Here is an 18,763-nt window from a genome sequence, read left to right on the forward strand (position 1 = left end):
TAGGATTTTTTGAAATGGGTGTGAGGAAGAAAGAAAATCTTCCACAGTTGAAATTAAGGGTAGAGATCTGTTAGGGTGACAGTGCTGTGTAGTCACTATCTCTATAGCTCAGAAAATAGTTTCCATGGTATTAAATTTCCATTCACATGGAGTCTCTAAGAGGGTACAGTAAAGATGTCATCAACAATCAGTTGAAAGACAAGAGAGTACAGAACGAGATTAAAATGATACTGCCAACACTTCAAAAATTACTGACATGTCCTCTTCCAGTTCCTTTCTCCCCATTTCCAGCTTCAAAGAGGAGGAAGATGTGGGTTTGAGTCCAAGATCAGCCACATTCTTAGCTGAGTGAGCTTTGAGAAATTACTTCACCTTTTTGTGCCTCCATTCCATCTACAAAGTCCATTTAATGCTAACTTCCTTCCCACACAAGATTGTTCTGAGAATTAGATTATGTACATGAAAACACCGTATAAAATGAGAAATGGTGCAAGCTGTAAAGCACTGAGTATACATTGATTAGTACACATCAAAGTATCTTCCTTCATTTATTCTCTTTTGCTCCTCCTGGTCTCAACATGGAGTTAAATTTTATTTTTTACACAAGTCCCTAGTTCTTAATTAAAAAAAGAAACCAGGCAAACTGAATGTAGTATATTTTTAAAAAGAAAAGTTGTCCAGCCAGTCATGGCTCAGCAGTTGAGCGTCGACCTAGGATTCAGGCGATCGGGGTTTGATTCCTGGTCAGGGCACATGCCCGGGTTTCAGGCTTCATCCCCAGTAGGGGGCGTGCAGGAGGCAGTCGATCAATGACTCTCTCATCATTGATGTTTCTCTCTCTCTCCCTCTCCTTTCCTCTCTCTGAAATCAATAAAGATATATTTTTTAAAAAAGAAAAAGAAAAGTTGCCATAAATTCCTTAATTTCTGTAGTTATTAGTTCTCAGCAACAACAAAAAATTCTTAATTTCCTAATTGAGAGATAGTCTGTTCGCCAACTATTATAATCTGGTTACAGCCCTACTAATGTGATTCTTATGATAGTGCATTGATCCAATTAAGCCTCACTTATCTATCCCAGGTACACTTTAGTGTTTAAATAATTAAACCTTTTACTACTTTTGATGGCAATCTTGAATTGATAAAGAAACAGAGGTCACCTTCTTGGACAGTTATCGTACTGTGCAGTAATACATTGATGTTTCTGGGCGTTATGAAGTGTATGTGACTTAACTTTCATTTGTACTAAATGCTCTGTCCACTAAAAGTGTGAAACCATCCTGTAACTTCATATTATCTTTAGTATGAAATAGTGCCTTTAAGAGCTGCTAAGATAACATAGTTATTAATAATGCTAATAGCATTATTGAGCACTTACTATTCGTCAGGTGAGTTGTAGGCAATTAACTGTATTCATTTAATTCCAACTAAATCCCTTTGAGGTAGGTACTATCGTTATTCTCACTTTATAGATGAAATAACTGAGGCACAGAGAGGTTAAGTATATTATCTAAGGTCACAAAGCTAGCAAACAGCAGAGCCAGTATTCATATCAGGGTAGCTATGCCATACAGTTCATACACTTAAGCACTATGAAAGCTACACAACCCAGAAAATGAAGTAATGGTGGAAATGTAAGAAGTGTCTATTTTAGAACCTCAACATAAAATCCAACTTCGGGATACATGAGTACACCGACCTTCAGCCTCAAAGGGTGTGTGAAAAACCCCACGCTTCTTAGAAGATGCAGATTATAGAAAAGCCTGGAAATAGATATTTGAGGCAAAAGGGCATAATGGGAACTGAGTCAAGGATGGGATGACCTCAAAATGAATATGTGAGGTTAGGGACGGGGGAGAAATCAAAGATGCCTCTGGGGTTTCTGGTTTGGGATATTTGCAAAGGGATCATGATGCTCTAGGCAGGGTTGGATTCTCAGTGTTGTAGGTTAAGAAGGACCAGGAGCAAATGCCACATATGTCTCTCTGGTGTTAGAAGACATTTCAGAGAGAAGGAGAACTTGACATTTAAGGAATAGAGTGGTATAGACTAAGAGGTAACCAGAACAGTGTCAGGATTTGACCTTACATAGTACTATGGAGTCTGGGAATGTGGCAACTTAGGCAGAGAAGGTCTGAGGCAAAGGAAGAACTGAATGCTTCCTCTTAACCATTATGCCATGTCCACATCTGACCTCTATTACCTAAGACCATCAAAGACCAATTTTAGAGGGTGGGTCTTGCTATTATAAAAGTGCTATGTATCTCAGTTTCTCATAGAAGACGAGGTACTCTATTTAGGGGCACTTTCATGCAAGAATTTGGAAGACAGGTTGAGTTTAGACCAAAGATGAAATGCTGGAATTCAACCCCTAATAGTTCTAAAGAACTTTTCCACTGCCCTGCGGTAATGAGGCCACCTCCACCCCTATGGTGTCAGTGGAGACCATGTGGGGAGGAGTAACAAAGAATTGTTACTTCTCTCAGCCAGGGAGGTATTCTAGTGAGGCCAAGTGGGGAACCTGGACTTCCCTCCCTCTAGCACTAATGAGGCAGTAACTCAAAATCTCTGCCAGAGGAGTGTGAGAAGAAGCGAGCTAAAACAGAAGGTTTAAATAAAGATCCACACACTCACAATGCTGAAAATGTCCAGGTTTCAATTGAAATTCACTCACCATATCAAGAACCAGGAAGATCTCACAACAAATTCAAAATGACAATCAAGAGACACCAACACCAGCCCTAGGTGGTTTGGCTCAATGGTTAGAGGATCAGCCTGCGGACTGAAGGGTCCCGGGTTCGATTCCCGCCAAGGGCACGTAACTTGGTTGCAGGCTTGATCCCTGGGCCCGGTTGGAGCACATGCTAGAGGCAACCTCGCATCGATGTTTCTCTATTTCCCTTCCACTCTCAGATGAGGATTAAAATAAAAAAAGATACTAACACCAAAATGACAGAGATGTTAAAAATATTCAATAAAAGTTTAAAGAACCCACCATAATAAAAAATATTTCAACAACCAATTATAGACATGCCTGAAACAAATGAAAAAAAACCAGAAAACCTCAGCAAAGAAATAGAAAGTGAGCCCTGCCGGTTGTGGCTCCATTGGTTGAGCATTGTCCCATGCACTGAAAGGTTGCTGGTTCAATTCCCAGTCAGGGCACATGCCTAGGTTGTGGGTTCAATCCTCAGTCAGGGTACAACAGGGAGCAACCGATCAATGTTTCTTTCCCTTGTCTTCCTCTCTCTCTCAAATAAAATAAAATAAAATAAAATAAAATAAAATAAAATAAAATAAAATAAAAATATTTAAAAAACAGAAATAGGTCCATGGCTCAGTGGTTGAGCATCAGCTTATGATCAGGAGATCCTGGTTCAATTCCTGGTCATGACACATGCCCGGGTTGTGGGCTTGATCCCCAGTGGGGGGCATGCATGAGGCAGCCGATCAATGACTTTCTCATCATTGATGTTTCTATCTCTTTCTCTCCCTCTCCCTTCCTCTCTCTGAAATCCATAAAGACATATTTTAAAAAAGGTGTGTGTGGGAGAGGGGGGGGTAAGTAAATCCACAAAATACAGGTTGTTTTTTGTTGGTAGTCTTATTAATCTCAAAGACATAACTTATATCAGTGACAATCACCTTTTAATAATTCTTTTTTTTCTTTTTTCTTTTTAATGTGTCTTTATTGATTTCAGAGAGAGGAAAGGAGAGGGAGAGAGAGATAGAAACATCAATGATGAGAGAGTCATTGATCGGCGACCTCCTGCATGCCCCCGACTGGGGATCGAGCTCGCAACCCAGGCATGTGCCCTGACCAGGAATCAAACCCCGATCGCCTGGATCCTAGATCGATGCTCAACAACTGAGCCACGCCTGACCGGGCAATCACCTTTTAAAGGATACTTTTAGATTAGACTAAGAAATAAAGTAGATAGGCTATACAGAACAATCAAGCTAATATATTTATGATCACCCATTCTTAACCTTAACTTGCAACATTTGAAAGAATTGCCTTTTCAGTACATTTAATATATATAGTACTTATAGCACTAAAAATCTTACGCTTCTTTCAATAATTTTTATTTTTCAATAACAGGTGACATACCATATTATATTAGTTTCAGGTGTACAAAATAGTAATTAGACATTTATAATATAACTTATGAAATGATCACCCAGATAAGTCTAGTACCCATCTCACACCATACATAGCTATTACAATATTATTGACTATATTCTCTATGCTGTACTTTACTTCCTCATGACAGTTTTTGTAACTGGCAATTTGCACAACTTAATCCCTTCCCCCTTTTCACCCATCCCCCTAACCCACTCCTATCTGGCAACCATAAAAAGGAAAAATAAATAAATACGTAAAAATAAAAAGTTCTCTACATCTATGAGTTTGCTTTTGGTTTGTTCATTTATTTTGTTCATTAAATTCCACATATACATGAAATCATATGGTATTTGTCTATTTCTGTCCGACTTATTTCACTTACCATAATAAAAAACATTATGCTTTTAATGACTATTAGAATTCAGTAAAGGCTTGGTTCTTTTGGCAAAAGTTAAGAGGCTCCACCAAATAAAAATGTTCACAACTTTACAACTAGAAGGATACCATGTGGTATTATATTACTCTAAAACAGATGTGGCTCTTTAAATGAAGAAAAAGTCTCTACACACGTTTTCAGTGATACCTGAGTAATAGCTTCTGGAGTTGTTCCTTTTAGAATATTGCCATGGAAACCACAGCTTCTATAACTACAGTTATTGCAGAATTTACTCTTGTACTGATTGCCATAACTTGCTACTGTGCCTAAAACAGATGCCGCAAGAGCATTGAATATTCTTTTGTGGAGGAATTAGTGTGAGCCAATACTCCCCATTGAAGCTGTATTTTCTGAAGAAAAGGATCATATTTTTGTAGTATTAAACCCAATCCATGGTTTTGGGTTTTTTGGCTCAAACAAGTCTATGAAAAAGGCAAGTGCACTTAAAACTGGGGGTTGGCGCCCGACTGGCGTGGCTCAGTGGTTGAGTGTTGACCTATGATCCAGGAGATGGTGGTTCGATTCCGGGTCAGGGCACATGCCTGGGTTGTGTGTTTGATCTCCAGTAGGGGGTGTGCAGGAGGCAGCCTATCAGTGACTCTCATCATTGGTGTTCCTATCTCTCTCTCCCTCCCCTTCCTCTCTATGAAATCAATAAAACACATTTTTAAAATGCACACAAAAAACTGGGAGTTGGAGTGGAGGGGTGGCAGCATTGGACCTTGCAACCTGAAGAACAGCGTAAGAATCACATACCAGAATTTAAGTGCCTCTCCTATTTGATGTAAAAACAACAAAAAGAAGACCAAACAGAGAACAGTATGCAAATTCTATCCTTTCAAATCAGTTTTTAGATTTTTATATACCCAGATATTAATTACTCTTTGACTAGATTTAAGGTGCTTAGACCGTCATGTATTTTTGGTTGTATTTTAAAGATGACTAAATAGGACATACTCTACTTACCTAAAAGAGGGAGTAAAACTGGGTAGTTGTAGGGCATCACAAAGAGGTTTACACAAGTTAAGGTTGTACTGGCTTTTAAATAACCAAATGGATATCCAAGTTCATTGTATTTTCCACTGCTAGTAACAAATACCTGAGAATAACGTGAAGTAATATACAGTTATGACAATGAGGGTTTTATGTAAAAGCAAACTCACAGCAATATTCCATAGCCATACCTATGGCACAATTTAATTGTAATTTAAAAATGGAAATAGTGCTTTTGGCCTATGGTTATGTCAAATATATCATACTAAATAAGAATGTTCAGATTGCAATTCTTTTGTAACTTGTATTAAGAAATGAAACTGTACTATGCAATAACCATTCAGAGTTTGCAGTCTACATCAACAATGCCCGAATATTTACTTGGCTAGCACAATGGAAAATATGGCTGAAATACCAGCCATTAAAACAAAGTGACTTTTCAAAGGAAGAAGTGGTGACCAGAGTAAAGACTTTTAGGAAAATGGAACATGGTCCCCTGCCTAAAGCAGGCAATTATAAAACACAGCCCTTTTAAAGGATTATGCTAACACTCTTCATGTGTACTACTATTAAATCTTGCTTTACTTCCCTTTGATACCCCATTCCCCTACCCACTATTCATTTTTCATCCAATAAGTATTTACTGAATAGTCAGGCACTGGTACATTTGTGCTAATTATTTTGCGGCAGCAAGAAAATGCTTTGGATTTTTTCTGGAAGTCACTTATTCTTGTAAGTTACACTGGTAGAAGAAACATTCAATGATGATCAAAACATTAATCTTTATTACATATGACTATCACCTTATTCATTATTGATATTCTTGATTTGATATATATTATATTGTTAGGTCCCATACACTTGCTATGCTGTGCTGGAGTCCTCTAGCTACCATGTTTTCTCTGTGTTTCATGAGTCTTTCAACAGGATTACTTAACACAAAAGTCAAATCCTGATGGTAAACAAGATTCATTTCCCTTGCTAATTCTTGGTACCAGCAATATCACCTAGCAGGTAACTAAATTTTTGCAATATTTAGTTACAGCTAAGAATAAATTCTTCTTATGTAATTTATGACTCCACAGAACAATGAGTTGTGCTAAAACATGACTCATCTACTAGATTTCATATCTTAATTTGAAACTTAATAGAAACAGAAAACTGCAATAAACCATGTTGGATTCCCCCCTATTTCCTTAATTGCGAACAATAGAAGAGGGGGGGAAATCATCATAAAGGATAAAAAACTTACACAAAGCCATCAAGGGTCAGACCTATGATTCTTGAGAAAGGAAAAACACTGTTTTTGTTCCTCTCTCACTTCCTTTCTCTCTTCCCTCACTCCCTTCCTACCTTCCTTTATTTCCAATAAGCCCCTTGAGTTTTTCCAAATTCCTTATCACCTGCGAATTCACAGAATTTAGTGGTTCAAAGCAATCATTAGAGACCATCTAGTCTAAAAAAAGTAAGTGTCTAGTTCAAGACCACATAGTTTGTACAGCAGAAATCCAGCCTCCATTATGATTTCCCCAAATTTCCTGGTTCCTGGTCCATCTTATTCTTTTTCACACCCAATAATTAATCACATTAAAACTACTCTAAACCAAAGTAACATAAGGTAAGGAGAAAGGCATATGGCATCATATTTGAGGGGTGATGCAGGGAGCAAGGTCAGGATTTCAGTTTCTTTGGAGAACATTGACAAGGAATGTGCTACATAGAAAAGAGAGTTTTTAGAAAAAAGGTATAATTTACAATTTTATTTGCTTTTTTTGCAAACTTTTTTTGACCCATAAATTCAAATGTCTTATATTGACTTTAAGTTACCATTCTATAACCCACATGTCTATATTTCTAGTACATTTTGGGTGTTTTTTGTTGAAACATAAACAAACATTCAAAAAAGTGCATGAATTATAAGTATATAGCTCAATGAATGTTCACAAAGTGAATGCACATGTGTAATTAGCACCCAGATCAAGAAATAGAACACAACCAGAAGCCCCCTCATGCCCTTTTCTGGTCACTACTCTGCATCCCCGAGAGAAACCACTATCCTGACTTCTAACAGAGTAGGTCAGTTTGACCTCTTTTTGAACACATATAAAGAAAAATCATACAATATGTGACCTTTTTTTCTTAATTTATTTTTTTTAAAGAGGAAGGGAGGAGAGAGAGAGGAAAGAATGAGAGAGACAGACAGACAGACAGACAGACAGACAGACAGACAGACAGACATTGATGTGAAAAAGAAACATCCATAGGCTGCCTCTTGCACACCCCCGACTGGGGATTGAACCGGCAACCTGGGCATGTGCCCTGACCAGGAGTCGAACCCACAACCTTTTGGTGCATGGGACAACACTCCAACCAACCAAGCCACACCGGCCAGGGCTAATATGTGACCTTTTAAGCCTGCCTCCTTTCATTCAATGTTATATTTATGAGATTGTTGTTTCTTGCACTTTTACATCCTTGCTTTAAGCCTGTTCCTTTTTTTCTACCCAGTTTTAGCATCTTTGGAGAACTTAAGTATCTAAAAGAAAACCAGTAGCAACTTAGCATGAAACATATGGCAGTCTGAAAGTGTTCCTTGTGGAAGTAGAACCTAACAATTACTGATTGCTATATGGTGCTATAGTTTAGAAACAGAACAAACATCCTTACAGTGTAAGACTTCCTTATTACATACAAATAAAAAGGCTGTGACTGCCATGTCTGGATTTTTACAAATCAAAATCCAAAGGTGAATCCAGTAACAAATCAGCAATCCATTCTCGTTGAAAGATCACACTTGGAAGAGCCAATGGTGTGCATTTGCTTTGTTCAAGTAAAATCCACACTATACACACCAATATGCTTGGTACCACAAAAAGAGTTTGATTACATTACACTAATACAGAAAGTAGTTTCAGGGCTTTTGGCTTTTTGTCAAAAATATTTTGTGCCCTGGCTGGTGTGGCTCAGTTTATTGGGCAGCGTCCCATGCACAGAGAGGTCGAAGGTTCGATTTGGGTCAGGGCACATGCCTGGGTTTGGGGCTCATTCCCCAGTAGGGGGCATGCAGGAGGCAGCCAATTGATGCTTCTCTCTCATCAACGTTTTTCTCTCCCTCTCCCTTCCTCTGTCTTTCTAAAATCAATAAAAACATATTTTTAAAATAAGAAAAAACAGATCTTTTACTTCCGATCTGTTCTGCTTCACCCTGCAGAAGCCATAACTGAATAGAATTACATCCCTTTGGTTAGAGATTCTAAACCTGGGGTCTCTGGATAGGCTTCCAAATTCTCAAATACACAAGCTTCATTAGATTTGACTACCTTAAGTGGCTAATGATTCATTATCAGTGTGAAATTATTTGCTTGGCTCTGTTGTTTATTTGATAACATTTTGGAGAAACATTATTAACAGACTCAGCCTAATTATTCCCAGATTAACTTTTGAAATTTCTTAAACAATTCCCAAACCCAAGAGTGGTTATTAATACTTGTCTAACAGGTAAGGATAAGTACCTGCCAGCAAGTATGGGGAGATTTCCGTTCCAGGATGTACTGAGTTAAAGGTGAAGGTTCAAGTTCATATTTGTCAAAGGGAAGTTTGTCTATTACCATTGGTTCACAATCTATACAGGAGAACCTCACAACAGGATGAGATGTTCGTGGAGGCTAAAAAACAAGAGGGGGAAATATCATCAGTTACGAGCCAGCTTACATTTCTAACAATTCTGCAACCCCTTTTATAAACCATCCCTGTGTTTTGAGAAACAGGGCTGCTGATCTCTAAGCATCACCAATGGCTTCAATGCAGGAAGGGCACTGAGATTCTTTATCTCTACCACCAACTTGGCAATGAGAAAGGGAAATGTAAATTATAATGCTCATACCTACAATTTCAGTGAAACAAAACTTCTTTGAATATTTTTAAGAAGTCATTACAATCTGTAGGATGAACCCTAGGCTTTATTCATTCCTTTGTACCATGAACTTACAGATAGCCCAAACACTGCTAAGGAAGAAGAAATCCATGAAGCTTTCTAAGGAGGTAATGAAAGAGCTAGAGCCACTAACAAGCAAGATGAACAAATTGTATAGGCTTATAAAGGGCAAAATAGAGACTGAAAAGGAGCCAGTCAAAACTCCAGGGTCCAGTAGAATTTTTTCCAGTTGAATTTTTATAGCATTTCTCCCATTTACCTTGAATAGCTAGAGCTGGGGGTGCTTTTGGCTGGGCTGAAAAGGCCTGTGTGCCTGGGGTGTCAGAGCAGATTGATGGAGCAGCCATTTTATTAACAGATGGAGCTTGTGGGAATGGAGAGCACCAGAGACAGAAATGGTGGCAGCAAGGGCAATATGGAGAGATAAGGGGATAGGACAAGTCCCAGGAACAAAGGTGAGGCATGGGTTCACCTATTCTTGCTGAGAACTATAAGGCTAATATGAATAACGAAACATCTCTGTTTCCTTTATAAAAAGGAAAACCTGCCCACTTGCTCTTATGACTTACAAACCTACAAGATGTTTTGGGAGCTGAGAAAAATAGGCCTCAAATGTGCTTTTAAAGCTAAAGGCATGGTAATGTGAGCTATGTTGAGTTACTTGGAATTTCTTTATTCCAGTTTTTCCTGGTTTTCATTTTAATTAAACAAATATTTTTAGGCTATTGATTTAAACCTGTAAGAAAGCAATAAAGACATGAGTGAAGGCCTGTCACTGGTAATGATGAAGTGACTTCGTAACTAGAACATTCACTCTGGGGTTTGAAGGGGCTGAGAGTTAGCTGAACATTGAGATTTGACCAGTGTGCCACCTTGGAGCCCTGAGGGAAGGAAGAAAAGATTCACCCTCTCCCACAGCAGGGGCTGAAATGGTTCTTCAATTGTACATTCAGTCCTTTCATGGCCATTGCTGAAAAAAATGCAGGAGCCTAAAAATAGTAATCAGGAAAAAAATGCAGTTCATGTCAGAAATTTCTAAAACTTAGACTACAGATCAGTTCAAACTGAAAGAGTAGTGATCCTTCCGTGCCCCTCACCCTCCCTTCCTGGGGGGAGAAAGGAAGATGAAAAGGAGAACTAAATTCATATAATGTCCCTGTTTACTAGACACCACCCTTACCCCCAAAGCCAATTCATCTAGTACCAGAAACAACTACAATATCAAACCCGCGTCTACCAAATGCAGTCAACAAAAGGCAAGCTCTTGCTTGGAGATCATTTTAAAAATATTGTTTAATTACCCATCATTTAAAGGTACATTGCTAAGGAACACAAGTCCATTGATTACAAAAAGATGCAAAGTAGGTCCACAAAGTTCCACTAGTTGTCTAATGAGTCCCTAGGCGGAAGTAAAATGACCTCTGATTTGAATATGTTTCTAAACTTTATTTTTTTATTTGTTGGATTTATTGGGGTGACAATGGTTAATAAAATTATATAGGCGTCAAGTGTACAATCCTATAATACATCATCTGTATATTGCTTTGTGTGTTCACCACCCCAAGTCATGAATTGAGTATGTTTCTAGAACCTTTACAAGGTGTAGACTAGTCCTAATTTCCTGAGAATATACATGAAAACCAATGCCAGCCATTAGCCATTGTTTTTACTATGTAAATCAACTCAGCTGCTCTGAAATAAAAACCAAGCCACAGATTGCAACGGCATCAAAAATAGCCATGCTTTAACCTCTAAAGAGGGCAGTTCAAGTGGTAAAGGCAGCTGAAAGAGAGAATGCCAGAATAGAAAGTCTTCTCTTGCTTCTGGTACAAGCTAGACTTCCAGCAAGAGATAGAATAGGGTTGGGTGGCTTAAAAGCTTCAAAGCTATTTAAAATCAACCAGCAAATTGAAAATCCAGAAGGCTGTTTCCCTTTTGTTTTATACTTACTAGTGAAGGTAAATTCTGATCTGGCCAAAAAGATTCTGGAATTGGCCAATGTCCAACAGGAACACCGGTTTTAGAGTTAGGTCGCACATAAATGAGCTTATGACAACTATGCCATGGTTGAGCAGCAAGTGAATTGCTTGGCCTTGATGAATCTATAAGTCCATCTAAAAGTTAAACAAAAGACAGACTAAGGCATGGATTTCTTTTTTTTTTTTTAATTTAATTAATTAATTTTTAAAATTTTATTTTTGTTTAAAATATTACAGATGTCCCTTTTTCTCCCCAAATAAGGCATGGATTTCTTTTTAAAGCTGCTGATCTTCTCATACAAAATTTTTAGCTAAAAACAAAATACAAAACAGTGATTCCTGAAAAATGGAAGAAAAAAAGCAATTCTACTAGGATTTTTGAATGTTCTCCTTACCATCTCTTTTCATCTAATCCATCCCTTCTAATCCAACATCCCACACTACCTGTCCTTAATTAAGACCAAAATAGGCAGAAAATAAAAAACTATTGTAAAATTAGTTTTACATTTTTCTGAGATTTGGACACATAAACATACCAAACCAGTAGAGTTATTTTTCCAAATTAAGCTAATGAAACTGTTCATTCCCTGGTATAGCTTTACATTTTTCAAATCTGACAAAATAAGTCATAAATTCCATTTATATTTTCTTTATAATACCAATTAGATGACAAAACTATCCTTTACTAAACACCACAAAGGCAAAATAAAAACTATCCAATTCACTTAAAAGTAGAAGGAATGTTTACCAAAAAATCTATGTACATAGTTGGGGGAGGGAAAAACCAAAAGTGTCAAGTTTATTGTGGACTAATTCAGTATAGTTTCCCCATCACCACTAAAATTCCGAGGAAAATTGATATTGTATAATGCTGCATAATGTATACTGAGTGCATTTTAATTCTTTAAACTAGCATATTTCATTTGCTTCCCCCGAAATAGGGCAAGGTAGACTTACATAACCTTTAACGTGATCATTCATCAATCTAAATTATATTTGTAAAATATATGTTTTAATTATTTGAGTCTTATTTTTTTCTAAATTACAGGTAATTTGATTTATTTATTTAAGCGTTCCTTTAAACAAGTAACTACTTTAGACCAAGACATTTCTTGGGGTCTCTAGGGCTCTAGGGAACATATGTAATGGCTTCAGGGGAACAGGAGACCCCCCTGAAGTTGTTGAGCTCACAATTCTGGAGATGTGCATTTTTCTAAAGAAAGAGTTCTTTGCTTTTATCAGAATCTTAGCGGGTAACAACTCTGGACAAAGGGGAAATGGAGCTAGAAAGAAAATCTGAGCTATTTATATGACACCAAGTCCAATGGGTTTCAGTATGAAAGTTCCCAGTGCATGTTAAGGTAATGAACACAACATTGTGGATTGAGCAGTCAATTGTTAGCAGTATAACATGTCCTTCCTTTATGATTAACTTCATTAATTTAAAGTAGGCTGTGAGGCCTGTCTTCTATGGGACATGTTCTTAAACTAGAGCCCAAGAAACCCCTGAAATTAAATACAAAATTGTGTGTGTGCAGCCTATATCCATTTTTCTAGGGAGAAGGGTCTCTATTGCTCCAACAGTTTCTCAAAGGGTTCCAGGAACTAAACAGCAAAAAGGTCAATAATCACAGGATTGACTGCTTCATACAGAAATGTATGTTTTTCTGTCCCTATGCACTTGCTCCCTTTTCTTCTCTAGGCAGCTAGCTAGCTACCACTGATTGTGGCCACAGCAACTAAAATGTATAGATCAGACCAGACAAGCACTTCAGTAATGAGGTGCAAACAAGTGTGTAGGTGTGTGAACTGACAGCAATGAGGAGAAGGTTCACCATGCAGGTATGAGTTGAGGGAGAAGCTCCTTCCTCTATACAAAAATAGCTCTGCTTTCATCTATTTTGAGATGTTGAACTTTCAGTAAAATCTCATTTGAAGGGAAAAAGTTCTGCAGTTAAAAAGAGTCCAGGAAAATACTGGTGTAAGATCTTAGAGAATGCTAGCAATTCCTGCATAAACATTCACAATCCCTTGCTGACACGTGGTAACAAACAAGATTTCATAAAGACAGGTTGGCACATTTGGTGCTCACAAGACCCAAACTAGTTAAGTGGCACTGGCACTCTGAAGTGAATGTCCAGATATTTCATGAATAGAGAGGGAAATAATTCAGTGTCATTCCAAGACTGGGACCAGGGAACATGAAATGGGTAAGGAAAAGGAAGAATTTTCTAAAGAAGATTTGACAGTGAGTTAAAGTTGCTAGAATCTGGCTACCTGGCATGTATATGTAGGTGATGCATAAATGGTAGTTTTTTGGATGGATGTTTGTAACCACTTGAATGCATGTGGATAGTGAAGATTGTTGTCTATTATGATTAATTTAATGTCTTCCCTGTCACAGATGGTTCTACTCAATAACGCTATAGGGTAAAAGCAAAGTTATCTACTGTACCTTCTCCAATAAGAAGCGGATCTGGTCCTGTTTTTTCAAAGTTAATAACTACACCACTCTGAACTTTTTGAACTAGAGATTCTAAACACTGATTCAACATTCTTTGTGTTCTAACACAGTAGGAGCGACCTATACCGGAAGGAAAAAGAAAGAGTACAAGTTCGATCAAATCAAATACTATTTCACAAGAGTATAATTGAAGCATTTGAAATTCTAAAATACAACTTGAAATAATTATAGCTACATTGGCAGCAAACATCACACTGTTAATGAGCTTAAGCAGCAGAGTTTAAAAATTCTGAGGAAAAACAAGTAAAGGCTGGATATGGCATTTAAGAAAAACTACACTCTGCTGCCTTGAATTCTTGAAATAGTGAATATTGCCAATACCTCCAGTGACTTCACACATTTGTGTGATAGCAGATTCATCAGTTGGTACACTCCCTAGTTGCTCTGGCTCAGTAGAAGCTAATCCAGGCAAACGCAACACCAATGCAAATAACCTTTGATCCCAACGAAAAGGTTCTTTGGTTAGTTCACTCCCAGGCAGAGGAGAATTCAAAGGAAGATGAAGCTGGTAAGGCAAAATTTGAAAAGTTTTCATCATAACAACCCAGACAAGAAGAAAGAGTTAAAGAATTAAAGGATTCACTTTTCTTTCGTGTACTCAATAAAATGAAGCACTCTTTCAGGGATTACCAGGATGGAAGATTTCATTAAACTTGTTCTTAACTAGAAATGTATGCCCTCCACAGAAATAGCTGCATGTTCCCTGCCATTCAAACGAAAATTTAAAAAATGAAATCTCACCTCTTCTTGAACACCAGCCATACTTGTTAGCTTGTTTCCATCTGTGATAGTAATTAAAATAGATGGTTCTAAAAAAAATGGATTTCTCCCCTAAAATACATTTAAAAAGTATTAGAGCCATGTAAGGTAATACAATTGTATTTAAACTTTTACATTTGCCTTGCCAGTGATCTCCCAAGAGTGTGATAAAATTTGCCTGGATAAATAAGAAGGAAAAGATTAGGGACTGAGTGGGTGGGAATGAAAATAACAATCCCTGAAGAGGTAACATTCAGAATAAACTGAGGAATTCTTTTAATTCAGGAACTCCCAAAGTATACATCCAAATACTCCTCTCCCTCTGCTTTCCAAGTGATCATAAAAGATATTAAAGAGATTATAATGTCAGCATCACCCACACCAAGTGCCTGAGTTGAAATCCTGGCACAGACAAGGAGACATCAGTGACTTAGGCTCTGCAACCTGGACAGTTACTAATTCATTGCGAGCAGAGCTTTCAAAGTAGGAAAGGACAATAGTAGCAGCAGCAAATATTATTCTGCTTTCCTCTCCTTCTAGAGCTTTTTCATTGAATTGGGAGGGATGAGGGAGTTAAAGGCACTGAAAGTTTCATTAGTCCTGTCCCAGTATTTCTCAGCATTTTATTCAACCCATTCTCATCTATCTAATGATCTGATGGGTAGGCAATTTTAACTATTTTATGATCAAACCACATACAAGACCCCCCTAAAAAAGGTAATTAAAAAAAGTAATTAAAAGATATATGGACCTCTTTTTGGAAGTTATGAAAAGAAGCAGAAAACTTGGTAACCATGCCCAATCTTAAATTCTTACCCCAAGTCACCAAAATAAATTAGTTGTACTCACTCCAAATTTTTTTTTTACCTGTCCATAATTGTCTATTCCAGATATTAATCTATTGAGATTTAACAAATCAAATGAGGATCTTAGAGCCTGACCAAGAGTAGTCAGTCCAGAAGCCTGAAGATTTTTTAGTTCACTCATGAATGTTGCATGATTTTCCTTCCAACCAGCCTGAAAACCAAACATTTACAAAGAAATTCCCAATTATACAGTGAACAATATATATATAAAGTGCAAACAACCACTAAACAGCAAGCATCAAACCTCTAACAAATTAATAGTTCCTTAATCTAATTCTATTCTATATCTGGACCAAACAAGTGCAACTAAGGCAGCTCATCAGTTTTAGAAAGATCTTCCAGCGTTAATGATCAAGAGCAAAGACACAAACAATGCATTGTCCATTAAGGCTGGAGGGCTTTGGTTCAAGAAATCCAGTTTTTCTATTCAGGGTCAAACACACCCACCAAAACACCTCAGTATTTACCTTAGTTTGACAATAATGGGGAGTAAGGGGTAGAGGAAGGAGTAGTTTTTAAAATCCATTGGTCCTTGAAAGAGACAATCAGCTATTGGGTGCCTGATCTACATGAACTTTTCTAAACAAGATTCTTCCTCCCAAGCAAGAACAAAGGTAGGACCTGGCCAGTGTGGCTCAGTGGTTGAGAGTCAACCTATGAACCAGGAGGTCACAGTTCGATTCTCAGTCAAGGCACAAGCCCTGTTCTGTGCTTGATCCCCAGTAAGGGGCGTGCAGGAGGCAGCCAATGGATGATTCTTTCATCATTGATGTTTCTCTCTCTCCTTTCCTCTCTCTGAAATCATCAAAAACATATATATATATTTTTTTTTTTTTAAAAAGAGTAAAGGTGGGGGTAAAGGAATAGAATGACGACTATTTGGAGACAACTCTGCTGGCATCTTCAAGCATTCAGAAAGCCCTAAATCTAGAATAAGGGGAGAAAGAAAAGAAACAAACAAAAAAACAACTTTTGGCAAAGAAGCAGCATCACCTAGGCACACCCAGCAGCTTTAAACAGCAGAAAAAAACAAAGACCCAAGGTCAATAGCCAACATAATGTGAGTGAATGGTTCATAGAATAGAAGAAAGAGTCATGTTGACTGGTTAGTGATGGTTATAAAAACAAAGCAACACAAAAGGCCTAGAAGAGAAGCTAAAAGGAGGCAACTAACAGTAAGGTCACAAAGGAGTAGGCCAGCAAGGGAGAGAGCAGACAGCACAGTTTGGCATCTTGGTAGGACAAAACAACCACCTGAGTCTCGGTAGCCCTGAGGGCAGCAGTGATATTCTAGGTGCTGAAGTCATGTGACCAGGCCAGCACAGCTGGAGGTGGAAAGCAAGAGCAGATAATGCAGAAATAAACTAAATGATTCAAATTTCATGTTTAGCTGAATGCATACTGGCCATATCCATATAACTATAGCAAATACTATCTTTTCTAGTTTCAGGTTCCTGAAGCAAGCAATTTGGATCAGAATGACTGAGAGGCAGAAAGGGGGCAGATTGTTGATGGTACCTTCCCATGAAGTATCTGGGTGACCTTGAGCAAACCTATTGGCTCCTAGAACCTAAATTTCATTATCTGAAAATGAAGAGGATTAGGTAAGCTGGGATACTGTGTAAGGCTGTGCATGATACAACCCTGGAGGAGTCATTAACATTGTAATGGTGAATGAGCATAGTGCCCCCTAAGGCTGAACAGTACACAACCTGCATAACCATACAAGGTAAAGGTGGTCTTAATTAAGATCCTGGGATTCTGTGTAATTGAAGAATGTTATGTGCTGGGGATATATAGAGTAATTAGGCTTGAGGAGTTCCTGGCACAAAGGAATAAGGAATGGAGTTATGGAGTCAGAAAGATCAAAGAGTTAAGGAAGAACATGGAGTGTCTGAGGAAGCCTACCGGCATGAAGATCATGGGACTCCCCACACTGAAGTGACGAGTGCAGTGGGCAAGCCAAGGGAAGAGAACAGAGTTCATAAGAGGATAGGGAGTCATGGGGAACCACAAGTAATTTGATTAGCATTTTTCTGGGTATATGGCAGAAGGCAAGGCTGATAAGTCAGGCTCTGACTGTAATGTGCTTTGTACATTGTGCTCAGTAGTTTGGATCTTATCTGTCGGCCCTGGGAATAACCTGAGGTTTTTAATTAGAGGAGTGGCATGATCAGATCTCTATTTTAGCAAGTTGATTCTGCTGTGAGCTGGAGAATAAATTGTGGGGTGGAGGGGAGGCTGAAGCTTGAGGCAGGGAAACTGGTTTGAAGATTGGTGCAATAGCTTATTAGAAAAGGGATGAAAACTTGGGTGAGGGCAGTGGGGATGGAGAGGAGGTTGCAGATAGAAGTATTTCAGAGGTGGAGTCATAAGGATTTAGCATCTAATTAGAGGGATAGATGAAAGGAAAAGGGTCATACATTAGGTTGAGGTTTCTGGCTTGGACAAAACCTATAAATGGTAGGGGTCCTTTGCCCAGAAGCCACTTTATAAAGTTGACTTTACTTCCCACACTGTAAACTTAAGAGTTACATCTATAGCAAATGTTGAACTCTTGGAGAGCCACAAGATAGCTCAAGTCATAGCTAAAGAAAAACTAGTAGACTACTTGATTTGGTAAAGAGCTGGGTTAAGATTTGCGCATCACTTAAGAAAGCACCCTATAACTCAACACTATTTAAAATAACGTGTTCTCTGACTGTGTAATCTTACTAATCAACCTGCCAGAATAATTATTACTTAAAATTTCCTTTATAATATGGGTTGAAGACATTTTACAAATCATTTCTCCACCCAAATCACTGGTGTTCTGTTTTTAGGTCGATTCCAATTCTTTGTAATGAAGTGGATGAATTTGAATGAAATTTGAGTGCTTCTCCTACCTTGGTAATACAAAGCACATGGGCTACATTTACTACCCAAAGCAATCAGCTTTTTGGTAGCAGTCTGGCTCCTTCAAGAGAGGAACTAAATGTCCCTAAATCCATTCCTCGGAATACTGAAGGGGGAAAAAGGCCTAAGATTAATTTAAATATTTAGAGAACCTTATTAATGTGACAAATTTCTTTCAAAAAGATCATTATGAAGAGCTAGTGGGAGAAAGTATACGTTTACATTCTTTCATTGCTTGAAGTTCATTTTTTT

At 38.0% G+C, this 18,763-nt stretch overlaps 1 protein-coding gene across 4 annotated transcripts in view; it reads right to left on the minus strand.

The window, feature by feature from the left end:
• The window catches only part of LOC107544723 (integrator complex subunit 6-like), a 51,752-nt gene that overhangs the window by 15,695 nt on the left and 17,294 nt on the right, over nt 1–18,763 (minus strand). For all 4 annotated transcript variants that reach the window (XM_087829372.1, XM_087829373.1, XM_087829374.1 and 1 more), the window contains exons 3-9: nt 15,618–15,767; nt 14,733–14,822; nt 14,313–14,496; nt 13,923–14,051; nt 11,439–11,602; nt 9,067–9,219; nt 5,528–5,660 (exon numbers count right to left, since the gene is read on the minus strand). In XM_087829372.1, the coding sequence (XP_087685498.1) occupies nt 5,528–5,660; nt 9,067–9,219; nt 11,439–11,602; nt 13,923–14,051; nt 14,313–14,496; nt 14,733–14,822; nt 15,618–15,767 (1,003 nt within the window). The remainder of the gene's footprint in view (nt 1–5,527; nt 5,661–9,066; nt 9,220–11,438; nt 11,603–13,922; nt 14,052–14,312; nt 14,497–14,732; nt 14,823–15,617; nt 15,768–18,763) is intronic.

Source organism: Miniopterus natalensis, chromosome X (assembly GCF_054644295.1).
Source record: "Miniopterus natalensis isolate mMinNat1 chromosome X, mMinNat1.hap1, whole genome shotgun sequence".
Taxonomy (NCBI): domain Eukaryota; kingdom Metazoa; phylum Chordata; class Mammalia; order Chiroptera; family Miniopteridae; genus Miniopterus; species Miniopterus natalensis.